The sequence below is a fragment of the Notolabrus celidotus genome, chromosome 7 (genome assembly GCF_009762535.1).
Source record: "Notolabrus celidotus isolate fNotCel1 chromosome 7, fNotCel1.pri, whole genome shotgun sequence".
In the NCBI taxonomy this organism is placed as follows: Eukaryota; Metazoa; Chordata; class Actinopteri; order Labriformes; family Labridae; genus Notolabrus; species Notolabrus celidotus.
The window spans coordinates 18,518,420-18,538,935 of NC_048278.1; the positions used below are offsets into that span (position 1 = coordinate 18,518,420).

Sequence of the window (20,516 nt, forward strand, 5' to 3'; positions counted from 1 at the left end):
ACGTTTATAGATGACACAACTGTGATTGGCCTGATCAGCATCACCGAGGAGTTGGCTTCTAGAGAAGAGGTCCAGCACCTGGTAGCATGGTGTGCCAATAACAACCTGTCCCTGAACACCAAGAAGACCAGAGAGCTCATTGTGGAATTAAGAAGGACCAGTGGTGGCGCACACACCCCCAGCAGCATCAATTGGATGGAGGTTGAGCGCATGTCCCCCTTCAAGTTTCATCAGGGTCTCTTCTTTCTGAGGACACAAAAAAAGGTGCATCCTCAGATACTGGTGAACTTCTACCACTGCATCATCGAAAGCATCTTTACCAACTGTATCACAGAGTGGTAGGCAACTGAAACGTATTGCAAAGGGTATTGAAAACTGCCCAGCACATTATTGGCTCTCCTATCCTCACCACTGAGTCTGTCCAGTGCAAGCAGCGTCTAAAGAAGTAACGCAGCGGCGTGAGGGACAGCTCTCATACCAACCCTGGACTGTTAGCCCTCCTTCCCTCTGGGAGGCACTATAGAGCTCTTTAATCCAAGAACAGTAGGCTCAAGAACAGTTTTTTTTCCCTCCGCTGTCACCTTGTTAAACTCTGAGCAACAGAGATAAGTCGTCCAACATTCATGTACTGTAACAGGAGCTGTCTTATTATTGATTAGTGGACTTCAGTTAAACAGCACCTCTCTAAACTTCCAATCACTAATACCGTGCTTTACGCTACATGTCAGAATTCACTAAAATAACATGCACACACAGACTCTCGTTCACTGAGGCATGTGCTCCTGTGCAAAAGGTGTCTGCTCATCTGGATAGAATCTGATTCTCATTCACACACTCACTGATGGCTACGCTGGCAGGAGCAATTAAGGTTCAGTATTTTGCAGAGGGCACTGACATGCAGACTAAAGGAGAGAGGGATTGAACCACTGATCCACCACTTAGTGGACAACATGCTCTACCTCCTAAGTCACAGGTTTCCAAAATAACTTAAAGGCCTGGACGACTTAAAAGAGCCCACCTTTTAGCTAGTTCAGAGGGAACATACTTTCAGTCATAAAGTGACGTATGAACAAGTTAAAATCTTATTAAAGGATGAAGTAACTCTTTGATTTGGTCTCCTAAACTCAATTTCACAAGTCTTTTCTATTTTTGACATTCTTAGATGAAATCATTTGATAAAGAATACAACATAAGTCAATAGGTAAAGTAATTGTTCATAGGAGCTCATGTATTTTTACAGCACACTAAATCTTAATCTTGTGGGTGCACATTCATATTTTAAAGGGGACATATCACGCTTTTTTCATCAATATATATTGGTCTAAGAGGTCCCCAAAACATGTCTTTAAAGTTTATGCTCAAAAAAACACTTTGAAATCAGATTTTGGCATGCCTGAAAAGTCCTGTTCTTCATTCCTCTTCAAAACACTCTGTTTTCTCTCTGACCACGCCCCCTCCGGAAGTGGATGTGCCTCGGCTCTCCAGCACGTTGATCTAATGTTTACATGTTGGCTGAATATACACGGCTGCTCAGAGATCGCGTTACTTCAACCCTCTGAATCTGATCCTGACGGAGAGGCGCCTGTAGCAGGACCTTTCTGAACGATTGGTCACAGATTTAGTGTTTCTTGTTGTTTTATTTATCAGTATGTAGACGTGTGTCTTGGTACACAGCTACGAACATGTAGCTATGTGGCTATGCTAACTAGCGCTAGCACTTATCCATGATAAATAAAAATCATCCACTAGATCTTCAAATCTGCAGACGTGGGGAGTAAAACCGACCTCTGCCAGAAAGGCAGCAGGACCTTTTATGAAGGATTGGTCACAGATTTAGTGTTTCTTGTTGTTTAATTGTCAGTATGTCGACGTGTGTCTTGGTACACAGCTACAGCTACAGCTACAGCTACAGCTATGAACCTATAGCTATGTGGCTATGCTAATTAGCGCTAGCACTTATCCATGACAAATAAAAATCATCCACTATATCTTCAAATCTGCAGACGTGGGGAGTAAAACCGACCTTTGTGTTTATTAAGACAGCCTACAACTAGCATGCCTCCCTCCTAAGCGCCTTGTTAGCACACATTTGTGCAGGTAATGAAAAACAGGGGAGGGATTCAGTATTATTTTATACAGTCTATGGGCTGAACAAGCTCCGAACTCTGACTCCGTGACAGACCGGATATTGTTGTTACGTAACAAAAACACGGAAGTCTGAAACGGCTCGTTTTACACACATTTACAGAAAGGTGTAGAAATCAAAACAGGGGCAGAATGGATTTTTTTCATTCTCGGGGGTTTGTAGACATGCCAGGGACACATATTTCAGGTAAAGAACCATTAGAAAGTCAATTTTGCATGATATGTCACCTTTAACAAGGATGTGACAGAATAGAAGTTACATGAATGTTGTACAGCATATATTTGACTGACAGGTATGATGATTTTTCCCTTTTTGCATGCAGAAATGGAAAGAGTCTCTAAAAACAGTCCCCTCTAGTACTGAAGTGTATCTTGTGCTTCCCTTATTCACTGCAGAGCGAGTGTCTCTGCTTTTGAAGAAGGAATGAAGGTCTTTGGGGAACAGGGACTTAGAATAAGGGATATTTAAATGTATAATCGGCTTTTGTTTTGGCAGCACTTTAACATTTTGTATCTGAGGAAAAGTGTCTTCTTAAAGACACTACCTCCTGATGCGAATCCTTTCCTTTGGCGAACAAACCAACAGTCACACTCCACCTCCAGAGACTGTATGTGCTCCATACTGCTCACCACCTGCCAGAACATATACTGTGCAGCAGGCTGATAAACACACACACACACACAGACACGCACACACACATGCATGCACACGCATGCACACACACACACACACACACACACACACACACACACACACACAAAGCCGTCGATGTGCTATCACTTTCTATCCCTACGTGAGTGATGGATGTTGCGGTCAGCACAGACAGAACACTCACCTTGGATCAGATCTGTAGGAGATAAATCGACTTAGACTTCCACATGCACTGCTGAGTGATGCTCACTAAAGTGCCACATGTTTGCATGTTTGTGTGTCTGTGATATGTGTGTGTTGTGGCTGTGTGCAGGCCTGAGTGTGTGTTCCCTTGAGATTAGACAACATGTCTGCACAAATTTACCAAATGGGAGTAAAGTCTTATTGTTCTGTCGACTGAGTACATAAAGCCGGCACATCAGACATTACCTCTCATTACTTCTACTGTCAGCACACATACTTTAGTCCAGGTTGGACGATCAGACTCATCCATGTTTGCTCACATCTGTCCCTCCCTGTTAAGAGTCCACACATGAATATGATGTAAGTCATATGTGCGGAGAGAGCATCAGCAACCGCCTACTTTCAAGAAACAAAGTGGCATTACCTCCGAACAGATGAAGGGTCAGGAGAAATGTGGGAAAAATTAAGGAGATTAGCAAGGAAGGGAGCGATGGGAAAGATGACGGATGAGAGCAGAAGGAGGATTACAAAGCAGAGAACAATTATCACGATATAGATTTCAATTACATTCTGCTTATTGATCCAGTTCCAGTGATTCTATTTGGGTCATGCTGTTGAGCTAAAAACAAATGCATTCACACAGACTGAAAAGCACGGTGTGTGTGTTGGGGAGAACATTTAGTCCTGCTCGAATCTGCGTTTTGAAAGACGAATCAAAAGTGTCAGAGTTAAACTCGCTCTATCTGGTGAGCAATTTGTAGCTACCATTGCTGTTCTAAAGATACATTTCTAAAAATGTACTGTATTTGCTTCTCCTTTTTTTCAGAGCCAAAATCTCTTTTCTTCCGATTGCCATAGAAACATTTTGGCAGACATATCTGTTCTATTTGAAAATTTGGACTTGAAGCTGAAGCTAACACATTTGCTAGCTTAGCAACAAGACTTGAGGCCTGGTACCGAACCCAGTTACTCTTAAGCTAATATAAGTTGATGAGTTTTCTTTGGAAGTACCGGAGATTGATATACTTTGGATAGCAAGACCCAGCTGTTTCCCTCTACTTCTAGCATTTAGGCTAAGCTAATTTTTTCCTGGCTTTAGCCATGTAATTAATGAACAGTGATAGGGACAGTATCTCATCTAAAGAGTGTTTTTTTCCCACAAAATGTTACATTTCTTTCATGACAGAATTCATGGACCCTAGCACAATTGACATGAAATTATTAGCCCTTGGAATTTTACATGTCTTTGTCATGTGCTACCATTTTCAGTGGTCATAGCAATAAAATTTAGCAAAAATGTCTTTTCAACTTCATGTATGATAGTGATTACAAACAATGAATAAGTATTTCTATTATCTCACTGGGCTTCATAAGGTAAGAATGTCTTTGTTGAAACTAGTTCAAAGCCGTCCAAAGCAAAAACACAACCATTTGAACACCGTTTGTTGTGAAAATAATGTGTACGGCCGGTTGATCTCACACCGACACACTAGAAACAGATCACCAGTGCATATCAGACAAATCTCCCTGGACATATTCTCTGCCCTCAGCACCCCCCACAACCCCAGAGATGTGGAACTTAGTGTCAGACATTTTGGGGCGGAAACACTTGTCACATGACTATGCACACTTCCTCCCTGAGGACTGTGAAGTCCCAGCAGGCAGTTTGTTTTTGCCAAACAAGGAAGGGATAGCCTTGCATAAGCAGTCTTTAATGAGGATCAACCTCAGGGGGGTGTTCAGTCAAAATAATGTGATGTGACATTTGTTGCACGTACATGAGACCTGAGCTGTTTTTGGCATCAACTCCTCATACAAAAAAAAAACGTGTCCTCTCTTTGCACTCACACTTCCGTGTTCAGGCACCCAAGGGGGAACTTAGCCCAGTGAGCAGGTCACACTTACAGTAACACCAACGCAACCATACAGTCACCTGTGTGTGTCTCTTCCCTCCAGGTGAGATGGAGGAGCTGGAGGCCCTGTGGCTCACTGGCATCTGCCACAACGAAAAGAATGAGGTGATGAGCAGTCAGCTGGACGTGGACAACATGGCTGGGGTCTTCTACATGCTCGGAGCCGCCATGATTCTGTCATTACTCACCTTCATCTGTGAACATTTGTTCTACTGGCAGCTGCGCTTCTGTTTCATGGGCGTGTGCTCCGGGCAGCCTGGGTTCACCTTCTCCATCAGCAGAGTGAGTGCAATTGTATTTTGTTTTAGGTTAGACCTCAATAATCCTAACAGAGATTGCAGAACAGAGATTCCTCACATGGACAGTAGAATAGATGGACATGGTCTTTGTGACGTCACTCAATGGTTTTTGAAGTAGAGTTTTGAAGCCTACCATTGGCAGTCGCCATATTGGAAATGCTGACTAAGTCCAACTTATGGTCGACCTCACAAGAGGCAAAGATGTGGAGTCGAGGTGAGCTTTAACCTTTTCATTGACATCTACAGAGTGCCTGCTTATTGGTTAAGTCAGCCGTGCCCCTGATTATGTGGAACTAGTAACTTCAAAATTAACTAAAAAAGATTAACCCCCCGAACACTGTGTGCCAATTAAGAAATGAGGTGTTAGACCAAAATTTTTTTATGTACCAGGCTTTAAACCTCTGAAGCGGAAATTTGAAGAACTGTAGTTTTCAGTACTTCCACATCTGCTTCATTTCTCAATTTGGAGGTTTCACATTCCATTCCAGATTCCATATCAGTAAATAACAAAAGAGACAATAAAGCAATCTCTAAACTGCCTTCTCAATGAACATTTAAACTTAGATGTACCCGTGTTTAATGATAATCAGAAAATCATTCCTGCAGCAATCACAACAAGCATAAATGCTTCAGCAGACCATTGCTCTCACTATTTTGATTGACGACAAGAACAACCAGGACCTCAAAGTGTTAAAAACTCCTGTAGCCCTTATTAAGCCCAATGCTTATCAGCTTTATGTTAAAGCAATAAAAGCAGCTTACTATGCTGCACATCCTCCGCCTGATCACCTAAAGGTGTGTTTGTGGATGTCTCAGCACTTGGCTTAGCACAGTTTTCGACTCTGTACAAATGGGTCACTTAGCAAGGTGTCTCTCTGTTATTGAAACAGGTCATTTTGGTCCATATAAACAATCACTTGAGGTGTTAATCATTTGCATAATATTACCTCTTAAGAAAGATGGGGTGGGCTTTGTTGAATGCAAATTGTCTCAATTATTTTTTGCCTGAGAAAAGGGCACTAGTGTTTATGTGTCTGGTGTTGAGGCAGAAGGTGTTTCTAATTGTGATATAATTTTGTTTACACCTACTCAGACTAACCTGTAAGCAGTGAATACAGATCTGGCCTTGAGCACTTCAGAAACACTTGGGTTTTTTCTTCTCCGATTTTCTGTTGAATTGGCTGCAATCTTGCTCTCTTTTAAGCTTCTAAAACTCATATTTTTATGCAAAATATAAGCACCCCTTTTTGCACGGTAGCTTTAAGATCCACTCTAAGCTCTAATGTGCTTGAGGCTGGTGGTACTTGTTGCATTACAGCATCAATTTTAAGTGCCAGCATGCTTTAAAAGTGGCTTCTTTTACTCGAGTGGTTTCGTAGCCAGATAACTTTTTTTCATGCCTGGTTTAACCCACAAGTTAAGAGGGAAAAAGAAAAAAATAGATGATTGGAGAGGTACAGTCAGCATATCTGGCTTTTCCCTGGCTTATAATGAGGCTGAGGTGGTGCCTCCCACACCCTATGGTGGTTGCACACACCATACTTATGCAACTAAAGCAAAATATTTAAGGAGTTAAACACTTTTTTAATTAAAATACAATGTGACAACCAAATTCAATACAACATAATTTATTAATTTACACAGTGAAAAGAAAAGTTGTTTAAAGATAAAATATTGTCTAGAGTTCAGTGACTCTTGTCTTAGTGTTGGGTTTCCCCTTGCTGATTCTCCTCTACTCTGTTAATCCAGTGCAGAAAGCTGTATGAGCCTGCATATATCATCAGAGCTGTCACTGCGACTCTGGGCTATAGCCTTTGCACATGGGCAGTGCGACTTAACCACTTTGCCAAACTAGTGCCTCAGCCACCTTACACTTAAATATGCAGACCCCGCATATAGAAAGTTTAAGGACTGAGAAATGATCAGGTTTGATCAAATACAGAGGAATAAAAAGATCATTCATGATTAAGAGAAAAATGTTTGCATCACAAAGGCAGAGGAAAAAAGGGAAGACAGCGCTATGCCAGCAACCTCTGTTCTATTTCCTTTCACAGCAGCTCTAGAAGCTAAAGATAGAGAGAGATAAAGACAGACAATCCCATTGCAGCGGCTGCTGCTCACCTGAGCACCCGGAAATGGAGATAAAACAGACACAAAAAGCGAGTGGAGGCATAAAAGGAAAGGGGGGTTGACGATTCAGATTCATGAATGTAGCTCTGTGACTAAGAGACAGACAGAAACTGTTTCTGACAAGCTGACGCCTTCAAGGAATGTCAGCCTGCGAGCTGGCTGGTGGGTAGTGTGTCCTCAACCTTTCTGATTTGGCTGCCGCTTCAACCACAGATTCCCTCAGCCCCTTTTTAAACACGCTTGTTTGACTTCACTCACATAGGCTTCCCCCTGCTCTTACCAAGTAACCACAACAGTCCACACATACTGATGGATTATGGCATTTTAAATTGATAATTCGAAATGCAAGTCAAACTTTTGCAAGTGATTAATTTCCTTGACAGTGTTTTTTCTATATGACGCATCTAAAAAGATTATGAAAAACCTCAACTAGAGAGCCAGTGTCATCATTGTCAGCTGGTTTTAAATGACATTGATCAAACTTATTGATTAGGGGTAAAAAACAAGAGCTAAGTTCAGCCCTTGTGTTATCAATCAAGGCTTTGATCTGCGTATTCCCCTCTCACTTAGCTCACTGTGTGAGGTGGAGTGTTAAACAGCAGCACTAAGGCTCCATGATGTTCCCCTGAGAAAAGTCATCGGTGAACTCAGCCCCTATTACTGTCTAATAGTGTGTAAACAAGAGGGTGGTCAAAGTGAACATGGCAAAACATTAACCTCTCTGCTTCTGTCTGTGTCTGTCTACCTCTCTCTGTCCGTCTGTCTGTTTCTGTGTCTGCTGTTTTACTCCTCTCCAACAATTACTACCCTCTGCTTCCTGACTTCTTACTAATGCCTTACATTTTAATGTTGTTTTCTTCTCACTTATATGCCTTACCTCCCTCACTCCTATTCTTTTCTTCCTCCTATGGCCTGTCTCACCTCTCTTTCTCTCTCTACCTCCCTTCTCTTGTAATTTTTAAACTCCAGGGTATCTACAGTTGCATCCATGGGGTACAAATTGAGGAAAACAAGTCAACCATAGACTCACCCTCGTCCACCATGAAGAAGAACATGAACAATACCCACTCCAACATCCTGCGGTTACTACGCACTGCCAAGGACATGACCGCCGTCCCAGGTATTAACGGTTCTCCCCACGCCGCTCTGGAGTACAGCCACAGCGGGCGTGACCCTGCTATCTATGATATCCAGGAGCACCGGCGCAGCCTGGTGGGTCACCCAGTAGACTGCAAGCCGGCTCCACCCTACCAGCCAGAGGACAACATGTTCAGTGACTACATCAACGAGGTGGAGAGGACTTTTGGCAACATGCCCCTGAAGGACAACAACCTGTACCAGGACCATTACCTGCACCACCACCCGGCCTCGGCTCTGGGTATGTCCGGTCCCCCGCCCAATAGGCCGCGTAGCTTAGGAAGCGCTAGCTCGTTGGAGGGGGGCATGTTCGATTGTGACAGTATAGGGGGAGGGGTAGCACCCATCTTCACCACCCAGCCCCGCCCCTCCATGACTCACAGGAACACCAGTAAATTTGACTTGATTGCTGGCCATGCCCCTGCGGAGTCCAACCAGGGTGGGTTCAAGGGAAGCAACGTGTACGGCAGGTTTTCTTTCAAAGGAGGTGCATCCAGCACGGGGCTCATCGGGGGGCAAGACAGGTACTTTGGTGGGGGTGGGGCAGGCTCGGGGGGCGATGATGGGAACATTCGCTCCGATGTTTCGGATATCTCCACACACACTGTCACCTACGGCAACCTGGAGGGCAACAACAAGCGGCGTAAGCAGTACAGGGACAGCCTGAAAAAGAGGCCTGCCTCTGCCAAGGTCAGGCGGGAGCATGACGATATAGAGCTGAGCGGCTTCAGGAGGAGACCCCACCACCACACCGTCCACCACCACTTCCCCCAGGGTTCCCTGGCACACCGCACGGTCTCACCTCCCCTGGAGCGGAAGAGGGGCGGAGGAGGGGGTAATTCTTCACCTTACTTATTCCGCAAAGACAAAGAGAACCTGAGGGATTTCTATGCGGACCAGTTCCGCTCCAAGGAGGGCAAGGCCATGTGGGAGCAAGAGGGGGGAAGTGGCGGAAGTGGTGTAGGCGGTGGTAGCGGTGGTGGTATCTGTAAAAGCTTAGTTCCTGTAGAAGACTTCCTCAAAGGTAAAGGCATGAAGCAAGAGTGTAAAGGTGGGCTGGGGTCAGTGTCAGCAGGGCAGCAGGCTCACACCTGCTGGGAGAAGGGGGTTCCTGGTATAGGAGGGGGAGGCATAGCTGGTGGTGACTGGGAGTGTCGTAACTGCCACAGTGTATGTCACCACAGTGGGGGAATAGGGGGAGGAGGCACATGCTCAGCTAGTGCAGTTGGGGGAACAAGTAGTCGCCCCAGCTCTGCTTCCAGCAAGCGCTGTGACTCGTGTAAGATCCAACCAAGCAACCTTTACAACATCAGCGAGGATAATAACATGGTGTTTGCTGCAGCGAAGAGTAGCGTAGGACCAAGCCAACCACAGACTCAGGCACAGCGCAGGAAGCTAGGGCCAGGAGGGAGGGTGTTACGGAGGCAACACTCATATGACACATTTGTTGACCTACAGAGGGAGGGGTCAGGCCGCATGGGAGGGATTGGCGGGGGTGCAGGGGGCCAGTTTCCCCAGCCCCGAAGTGTGAGTTTGAAAGACAAAGACCGCTTCATGGAGGGCCCGAGTCCTTACGCCCACATGTTTGAGAGATATTCAGGGGACAGGGAGTCTCCCATGTTCGCAGGAATAGGCGGGGACAGGGCCAAAGGGGGCTCCTCCTTCAGTTTGGGAGGGTTGCATCAGCGGTCGGTGGGGGAGAGAGACCTTAGGGACAGAGACAGACCTATGATGGGAGGTGGGGGCTGTGGTGGTGGTGGCAGCAGAGGGGCCGGGACTTACTCCTTGTCTAAATCTCTCTACCCAGATAAGGTGAACCAGAACCCATTCATCCCAACCTTCGGCGACGACCAGTGTCTATTACATGGCGCCAAACCATACTACATCAAAAAGCCACAGACGCAGCAACAGCAGCAGCAGCAGCAACTTCTCAACAACAGCCGAGGAGGAGGGGACTTCCGCGGCTCCATGGGAGCTGCTTCCTATTTACCAGCATCGGCCACTGCTGGGGTGATGTCTAATGTGGCCCCCAGGTTCCCCAAAGAGCTGTCTCTGGGCGGGGTGGGGAACCACCATGGGTCCAACAAGCTACTATCCGGGGGCAGGGACACATTAGGTCTGGGGCAGGGACAGAGACCTTTCAATGGTGCCAGCAATGGACACGTTTATGAAAAGCTCTCCAGCATTGAGTCAGACGTCTAAGGGTGAAGACAAAGGAAGAAAAAGAAAGAGAGAAGAAAGAGTGGGTGAAGAAAAGAGGGTGATGGAGGGGAAAAAGGAGAAACATCACAGTCTGAAATGTTCTCGGTTAAATAGAACAAGCAGACACAATACTGTGTGTGTTGTTCTCACTCTACTAAATGGAACAAATTTGGACGATGCACAGAGGCCACTGCAGGCTAAGCTGTGGCGAAGTCCGGCGGGAGACGAGATTTTAATGAGAAGAGAGGATTCTGGTGCTGCTCCGACACTCAGAGAGAAATGGGGGGTGGGTGGCGGGGTGTAGGGAAAAATGGTGAAATAAAATCTCCTGTCTCTGCTCTCTTCACACACTTGTTGTCTTTCCCCCCCTCCTACAGATCTTTAACACCAAAACAAACATTTTGTTCAGCAACGGAAATACAATCATGATTGAGAAATCAACACTTCTGTTGAAGTAACAGGGTAAACTAATAATAATTGTATTGATAATGTTAATAATATTATTAAATATTATTCCAGTGTTTAATGATGATTGGTTGGATTGTTTTAAAATTTAATTCATTTAAATAGTTCGTGTTACATATTTGTATGATGTTAATTCTTTCTTAGCTTACCCATATTACAGGAGACTGCTAGATCAGTTGTTAGCACAGATCTTCTTATTTTTGGGTTCCTGTAATTTGGACTCTTCTTTGCTATTAATTCTTCATGTTTGAGTTTTTATACTTTTCTTACATTTGATTGCTGTGAAGTGTATGTGAAAGGCATGACTTGCTGAGTACATTCTGTGTACAAAGAAATTTGCAACGTTGGTTTTTTTTCAGCTGCAAAGAGCAACATCATCATACTGATTTGCCGTTTCCTCTTGCTTTTTTTGCTCGACTGTACCAAATGGTTCTCACATTTAGAGCTGGATGTGCCTTAAAGGATAAATACTGATTTTTTAAACGCGGTCTGCTCTGTGAGTAAACAGATCAACCTGCAAACAATTAGACCAGTGATAAAAGAGTAAGAGTACACCTGAAAAAGTCTCATTTAAGGGTTAAGTTTTAGTAGCATTTCAGAGGTTTGGGTTTTTCAAACAATGTTATACCTTAAAGCAAAACATAGAAATTGCTGCAGCAGAGAAAGCTGAATCTCTTGAACAGTCTCCCTTAAAGAAAAAAGAAAAAAACAGCAGGACAACAAGGGTTAAAACCACAGTGCCATGATTGAAGGTATTATCCCGGTCATCAGGTATGACAGAGCTGCGATGCAGTAAAAGGAATCCAGTTCAAAAATAACAATAAGAAGCTTGTCATTGTGCTAATAACTCCTCAATTAAATAAGCGTCATTTCTCTTCACCTCCTTAAACCCCTCCATTTATTTTTGCCTGACATTTAACCCAGGAACCAACTATCCATTAAATAAATCCCATTTAATGTCTGCTTGTTGCTCCCACTGCTTTTCATTGGGCCTAAGTCAATTGGCCGTGACAGTTTGTGAGTTCAGGACAGAGACATAATGAACTCTCAGACTAAGGCCTCTTACTGAAATGAGCAGCCTGGCATGTTAATTATTTCATGATTACAGCCATAAGCCCTGTCTGCTGTATTAGATGGTCACATTTAATGATGGCCAAAGTCCAAGTGTTGGAAATTTTCACTCTGAGAGTGAAAAGGACCACAGCATGCGGTTCAAACCACACAAGTAAAACATTCCGAATAATGTCAGGAATTAGGCTTACTAGCAGACATTATTATGCTAACTCTGTCTTGGCATCATCCAAAATGTTTGTACACAGCTGCCCTATGATTTAAGAGAAACAGACTGATAGTTTTGGAGATATGCTAATCTGCTTTCTTCTCAAGGTTTATGTGATATGGCTGATTCAACTATGGCTGAGAAAACACTTAACATGGACCTGGAGCTAGCAGTCAGGTAGCCTAGCTTGGGATAGAAACTAATCAAGGCTAAACAGTAAGCATACATTGTTTGAACAGGAACAAATGTTGTTTTATTAACATGCTAAATCTTTTATGTGAACGTGTGGCATTTTGTCAAGTTGACATCGCTAATTTGAAAAAAATAAACCATCAGATCACACATAATGTTCCAGAAAAGGTACAGGGTGTTAGCTCACAAGCTTTGGAGATGCTGGTGGGCAGTTTTTGATATCTTTGGACAGAGCCAGGCTCATTTTACCCCTGGTTTTCCAGTCTTCAAGATAGTGTGCACTTATATGCTAGCACTGGCTTATTGTTTTGAGTGCATTACTGATCCTCTCATCTAACTCTACAAGATTTTTTTAGGGGGAAGGGTTTTCATAACATCAACCAATTCCAACAACACTTGTAGTTTAAACCAACTCTTTTTACCAAACAGACCATAAGACATCATGTTAGTATGCACTGTAGCATTGAATTCTTCCTCCACAACATTGCTTTTATAAGGTAAGATTTGGATGAAGAAAAGTCCCTTCAATCAATCAAGGTGCTGTGTGGATTATGTCCTCTGTCGACACCTAGAGAAACAAAGAATAAGGTGGAGGGGGTGTGCTGTCCTTAATGCATGTGGCACATTTAAGAGCTAGCTTTGCTTCAGAGTCACAGGACGTCACTGCAAAACACATTATAAAGACTAATACATAAGTGGTATTTTGTCAAGTTGACAGCTCTCTCTAGAGTTACAGCATCTTTAGCATTTGAGATGACTCCTTTTCTTGGTTATTGATAGTTTTTGTTCCTTCACTTGACCTTTAATTGTTTTACCAAACCAAATTTAAAAACCTAAGCACAATCTGACTGAATGGGTTCAGTATTTAGTTTGTTGTACAGCCCAGTCAAAGCTTTACACGACTTTCCTTCTCTTGGTTGACAAGTCAGTATGTATGATACTAGGAGGTCTCTGGTGTTTGGGAGGACTTGCATGTATACACTTTTTCTTTATTTCTGTTTTTGATATTAACTTTTAGCCCAGAAAAAAATGGGTGTTTTAGAACAATACTTGGAATTTTAACATTTTCACTGGTACTGATGATCCATGTAGTACTGTGGACCTGTGGACGTGTGTATGTGTGCGTGTGAGTGTGTGCTTGTTTGTGCAAGAGAAGACACCAATCTTACAGTCCAAATTTTGGTTTACAAAATCTGTCTGAATTTGACTGAAAAGTTCGCCAGGATAGGGGACAGCTTTTATCATAATGTTATACAAAGACTAATTTACTTGATAGTTTTTGTAAATTATTTGTAACAAGGTCTTGGTAATTACATTCACTGTCACTGAAGACGCCTTCTTCCGTTGAACTATTTTCCTCGTTTTTTTCCCCTTGGATAACTTAGTACGTTTCTTTATTTCTGTCCTTGTATGTGCCTGATTACATACGCTTGATTACCTCTGTGTGTGCTCATATGGAAGTGAGGCAGAGTGTGTGTGAGAGATTACTGTTTATTGTACGTGTACTATAAAACTGTATGTAAATACTTTACCTCACACTCATGGACTTTTGATAAAAACTGTAAAAAAACAAAAAAACAAACAAACAGAGAATAGATCTATTTGGAATAAATCTGATTCATAGAGGTCCCCTTGCAGAGTTGCTTTTATAAAGACTTCAGGCCAGGATGTGTGCAATCGTTTATTATTACTGAGCAAATGTGCACATATGAGAAGTCGAGGTTTGTTTGATTTGTTTATTTGTTTGGATCTGGTCAAAGACCAGCAGAGTAGGTTGATTTCTCAAAGGAAAACTGTAAAGCACCATCATTCATCGATGATACACAGAAAGCACAATAGATAAACTATCTGCGTTTTTACAAGCAAGTCTCATTTCTTTTGTTCCTCTTTGGTTTATCTTCTGATTTGTGTTTTTGCCACAGAGGATCGAACAACTCTGCCCCCGAGCTGTACAGATTGTGAAAAATGTACATATGACATAAAAATCCAGTTCACCCTCACATTTTTTGTATGGAGAGAAATTACTTGTGTGAAGAGAGTATTTCAAATTTGATTGAATATTTAGTAATTTTGAAAATGAGATTAAACACAGTCAATGTGAATATAAGTGCTGAGAAATATTATTCTTCTGTCTCTTTGGAATAAAAGTGTTGAGTATTAATAAAAAATGAGACATCTCAAACTTTTCTGTCTTATTCTTTTATTTCCCCTCCAGAATCCTCTCGTCAACAGGCTGCGGAAAACAACAGGACTTGTTTCACATATTGTGTTTGTGTTTCACATTCAAATGAGTACATGTTGCAATAAATCTTATTATGCATCCCATATGTGATGAGTGGATGTGAGATAATGGATGCAGCTGACTGTCTTCTTCTCTTTTTTTACATCTTTTGCTGGTCCCTTTCTTGTTCTCTCGTCATGTGATGTAAGCACCATGTTGGACTGGTCCAAAAGGAAAATAAATGAAAGAAGCATGGTGATAAAAGGTGGAGCAGCAAAGAATATTGAGAAGAAAAAAAGTGATGTAAACTGAGCCGAGCAGAGAAGATCAAAGTCGTCAACCCCCCTTAAAAAAAAACTCACTCCTCCTCTCTCCTTAGAGTGTCTCTTTTACTCTGACAGCCTCGTCCAGCAACAGGAGTTATTTAAAGAAACCTGCAGGTTGGAAAATGTACAGATGCCTTCTTGTGGGTGTAGATCTGGTGGGAGAATTTGAACATCTGCAGTCAGCTGAATGCTGACACAGAACGAGGTGAGGCGCTAGAAGTAATCTCGTAATCCATTTTATCTCCTGCTTCTTCTCCTTAAAAATCCAATGTTTACTATTTTCTCTCGCAACCATCTATCCTGTTCACTTGTTTCCTAACCAACAACCTTGGTATGCATTGCAACACATGTAACTACTTCTTGACAATTAACTGTTACCTAGCAACTGGCTCTTTTTCCAGAGATGGGGGGTGACGAGGGGTGAGGAGAGAGAAAGTGAGGGATGGGTAGGAAGAGAGAGAGAGATTTATACAGTATTACCACCACATTTTAACTGGATTGGATGCAACAATGCATTGAAAATACAATACCAAAATAGGAAAGCACAGCCTGAGCTTAACGCCCACACATGGCAGAGTGGAGAGGGAGAGGAGGAGGAGGGCGGGGGGCTGATGTACAGATTACAGTGTGATTTTGAAAAGGAGAGAGAGAGGAATTATGGGGACACAGAAGAAGAATAGATGAGAAAGAAATGTGCAGATGCTGGTGGAAAGCGATGATAAAATGACATGGAGATGTCATGCTGCAGTATGTGCAGTGGATGATAAGTAGAAGAGAAGCTGAGAGAAACTGGTTACTGTAGAAACAATTGGCAAAGTTTTAATGAAAGTAAAATAACTTTGGCTAACTTTGCCCACAACACACACTCACACACAATCACCATAGGCAAACAAACAGTATAATTATGTTAGCAGATAATAGGCACCCCCTGCTGGGTCCTCGAGGACGAATCCTGACTTCAGATGGGTAAAAACAAAAAGATCAGGCCTGCATGAATCAGCGGGGGTGTTACATGTGATCACAGCAGCAGGCAAGCACTGACACCATGTGGCAAGAACAATTATTGTTCTTGCCACTATTACTTTGTGTCATTCAGGATATGTTGCACAGGTGGATGGGAATTTTTGGGCTGAATTATCTTCAGTGCTTTCCTGACAGATTATTTATTCATGGAGTGGAAGGCAGGACTCATGGAAAACATGATGACGACGGATGCTGCTGCAAAGTGTATAAAGTGCATCAAACAAATTCAGTGTTGACATTATAAGCCAAAGAGTAGGATCAATTATTTTGAATGGAATCAACATTTCAAATTCATCTTTCCTTTTGATGTATTGTAGTTTTGTCTGTAAAAGTTCCCCATAAACTATAGAAATTCTTCTCAATTTGGGGTCTCAAAAAATAGTTTTTCTTTAAACTGGAAGACTAGAGGCTTAGATAGCTTAGCTCTTTTAGTGTGGTTGCAGCTTGAAATACACTTAGATTTCCCACAATGCAACTAAACAGTGTCCTTATTAGACCTTCTCTGACAGGCAGATAGCCCTCAGTCTCAGTTTGTATTGCAGCTGTACTTTAGGTGAAATATGTGAATCTGTAGCCCACTCTGGGATAAATGATGATGAAATCGTCTTTACATTACAAATATTTTTAACTTTGCCAAGCATCCCCACAGCACTGAACTTAGACAGGGATATTTTTCTCTTAAAGCCTGTATATGTTCTATAATATTTATATTTTTAATAGCTTAGATTTGTATTTCCTTCAGCAACCCTGTGTCACACAATAACAAATACATTTAAGTTTAACTGTGTAAATATTTAGCCTATAATACAAATAAGACACTTTTTACAACAAAGTCTTGTTGTGTTAATGACAAAACAGCGTAGATGTGCACATGCTACACACTCAATAGTTGTTAAAAGTCAGACAATGAAACAGTTTATAAAGTTCATTCTAGATTTACAAGAATGATCAAAGATAAGTCTGCCTATCTGTTGTCTAATACATATCATCATATTCATACATATAATCCACAGGACAAAGAGAGTGTCTTTATTTCATTGTTCTTTTATAAAAATGAAAGAGTTTAAAATAGATTCCTTACATCAATATAGATTATAATACAAGCAGATCCTTTTTTTGTATCACAAACTTTCCCTCCCCCTCCCTTAGTGTGTCAGTCGCTCCCTCTGCTCCACCTTCACTCCGCCGGGCGTCAGCACTCTCACCCGTCTCCTCCTCACCACCCTGCTCCCCCTCGGAGGACTGTGCCTGGCCAGACTCGTCACCTCCCCCCTCAGGCTCAGAGGAGCTTGGCCGCCCCTTGCCCCCTCTTTCTCCTCCTGCTCTCCCCCGTTCCCCTCCTCCAGGTAGCCGTGGTGACGAAGGAACGGTTCCAGGGTTGCTAGGCGATGAGAGAGCTCAGTAATGCGCCTGCGCAGGAGGGACACCTCTCTGAACAGGTCGTTGAGGGACTCGGACAGAGGGCGCACCCTGCAGGACAAGCAGAGAAGTCTTGGGTTCACAAACCACTCATGTTTACAGACATACAGGCTACAAGTTTAACAAACATGTTTTAATATTTAAGCACAATTGTGTCACATAATAGGGTTTCTCATTGCAATTTGCACTCCAGCCCTTTTGTATTAAAACATCTCTGTTATTTACTCCTTCCAATTTAGAATGGGCTGTTGCATGACAACATTACACTATCAAGACCATTGAAAAAACACATTAGACATAAACGGAGAAAGATAAACACCTCAAAAAATAATAATACATGAGGTGCTCTTGTTTATTTAATTCTCACTTCATTATCCTTCTTTTTTTTTGTTATAGTGAACTTAACATTATCCAGATAGCCAAGTATCACAAATCTCAATTTTGCCTTAAGGAAGTTAAACAACCAGTAGAATCGATTGAAATATACAACGAACAAAAAGTCAGTCATAAAGAAAAGGCAGAAAGAAATTACACTAATTTATTAAATTCTAAACTATCAGGGTGCAGCTGATTTTTTTTTGTCTTTTCCAGTAGGCTTTGTCCTTAAACTGTAAATGATAAAACTGACTTTCTTCATTTTGACAAAAAAATTGTTTATTTTGATGGTCTATACACACTTTAAAACCTGCATCCTCTTTTTTGGCCAGTAGGGAGGTACTCCACTACACATTGAGGAAATAATTTATCATTACTTTATAACGTAAGTAAACATTTTCATGATATGTTATTAATTGTAAATTTCAATTTTTTTTAGAATACATTATCATATTTAATTTGTAAATTGCTGTCACATGTTACACAGACAGTAAAGACAAAGGCGAAATTGGACTTACCTCATAAACAATTTGCTGCTATTTGACTTTTAAACGTGTTTTCCGTTTATTTTATCACATTTTTACAGCCTTTTCTACAGCAAGACTATAATAGAACAGCAATTACTATCGCTTACTGTGATTTATTGATGGAACCAAAATAGTGCTAGCATTAAAGGCTAATTAAGCTTACCTCTTACCCCAGATTTACCCACTTCTGCTCCAACCTGGGGTCCAAATAAAGACTTCTCTGGCACCAATAAAAGCCATGAATGCAGTTATAGGAACAAGTGTTGAAGAATATAATATTTATTGTGAGTTTGTACCTGGAGTAGTCGGGCAGAAGTGTGCTGGGCTGAGAGTGCAGTAATGTCTTGATCTCATGAAAGATACGTTTCCCCCAGGAATCTAAAACTCGGGTCACACTGCGCACCGTGGCCACATTCACACTGTCAGCTGAAACCAAAGAATGATTTCATCAGTTTTCAATAAACTCAACAGCTTATAAATATTATTGGACACTCAAGAAAACACGCTACAAACATTTTAGGCTCCAAACTGTTGCCTCATTCCTGCAGAGTTATGAAACGCTGCATTTCATTTAGCTCACTCATAAATGAACTAAAATATTCAGAACCTCAATGGTTTAGTCACTCTGTGATTTACAAGCCTCATATCTCTAAAACGTGGGAGATCAAACGGATCGTGATTTACCGCCCTCTCTGTAGTTCCAGTACCCATAATCCAGCGCGTTCTCTTCACTGGCTGAATGGGCCCCTGTTGCTACAGCAACAACTATCAGCACCATCCACAGATAAGGAGGGGCCATGACAAGAAGACAGGTGGTGCCCTATAGAAAGGAGATAGAAGAAAAAGAAACGGAAAAACCCACTTTTATGAGTTGAAAATGAAAGTTCAATTTTTTTTCTTTGGAGACAAAACAGAAGAGAAATAAGAGATAGACTCATGTGCAGAAACAGAACAGATCCCATTCAAGTTCAAGACAAAGCTGCATACAGATGTGAAAATACACATGCACTCACTTGTGGACGGATGAAATAATTAAATTGATTTGAGAAATGGTACTCATGTACAATTATCATTTTCCTAAACTTTTATTAAATATTATATTTTCACTGTTGAGACACTTAAATACCAAATCATACTCCACATATTCAGCCGTTACAAAATGGAGTTGGTATTCAAACATGATGCACTTTATATATTAAACAAATCAGCTGATTCAATGCTTCTCTTCATAGATAATCAATAAATAAACAAATGAGATATTACAACACTGACAAGGTTCAGTTTGTAACAATACTTTTACTTGGAAATTTGTAATTACATGTCAAGAGACATGCCCATAAAGTACCTAAATAGACACATTAGACCTAGTCATAGGTCATATTTACAAGCATCAGATTTAAGCAGAACCCTTCAGCAAGTAAACAAAGAAAAAACAAATCTCCATTTAATAAAACCTTATACTTCATTCTAAAAGGTGTCGAGCATCTCTTGTGCTCTGCTGACTCTGATAGCTATGGTTAATTATATGTTTTAATACTTCACATTCTAAACATATTTAAAGTTTTGATAATTTAAATGAAAAGGATGCACCTTTTTTTAGAAAATATAGATTTTCATTACTATCTTCAAAATGAACATTAAAATGCACTTATGCATATAAAGTAATAGTGAAATATTATATATGAATTAACAATACAATCAAGAGATAGCAAATCCTCATGAAGACTTTTTCCCTTTTGATCATTTAATCTCAGAAAGGAAATTTACTTTTTTAACTTGGTTATTTTTTTAGAGTGATGTTTAACTTTCACTTTAACAATGTGCACTATGTGATTAAGTTCCTCTGGCTGTTCTGATTTCAAGTTCACAAATCAATTAATTCAAGTGAACTATGGTTCCAAGTATTGACACACATTAAGTGCTGAACAGTTTTGTGATCAACTGCCTCTTGTACTGTTTTCACAATGATTTGTGTCTGTTTTACAAAAACAACGGTCTTCTTTTTTGTTTAACTGTGACCCTGTGATT

General features: G+C 41.5%; 2 protein-coding genes across 2 annotated transcripts in view; one reads left to right on the forward strand and one right to left on the reverse strand.

Moving 5' to 3' along the window:
* grin2bb (glutamate receptor, ionotropic, N-methyl D-aspartate 2B, genome duplicate b) overlaps window positions 1-14,776 on the forward strand; it is a 105,647-nt gene extending 90,871 nt beyond the window's left edge. Inside the window, 2 exon segments of the mRNA XM_034688991.1 lie at window positions 4,937-5,175; window positions 8,292-14,776. Coding sequence (XP_034544882.1) covers window positions 4,937-5,175; window positions 8,292-10,661 — 2,609 coding nt within the window. The 3' untranslated portion in view covers window positions 10,662-14,776.
* Window positions 14,777-17,175: 2,399 nt separating this feature from the next.
* si:ch211-243a20.3 (uncharacterized protein LOC100151507 homolog) lies at window positions 17,176-19,295 on the reverse strand. The gene is made up of 3 exons (XM_034686895.1): window positions 19,173-19,295; window positions 18,785-18,914; window positions 17,176-17,637 (listed from the first exon to the last, which is right to left on the reverse strand). Exons 1-3 carry the CDS (start codon window positions 19,285-19,287, stop codon window positions 17,313-17,315), a joined length of 570 nt encoding a protein of 189 aa, XP_034542786.1. The 5' UTR covers window positions 19,288-19,295; the 3' UTR covers window positions 17,176-17,312.
* Between the last annotated feature and the right edge of the window lie 1,221 nt (window positions 19,296-20,516).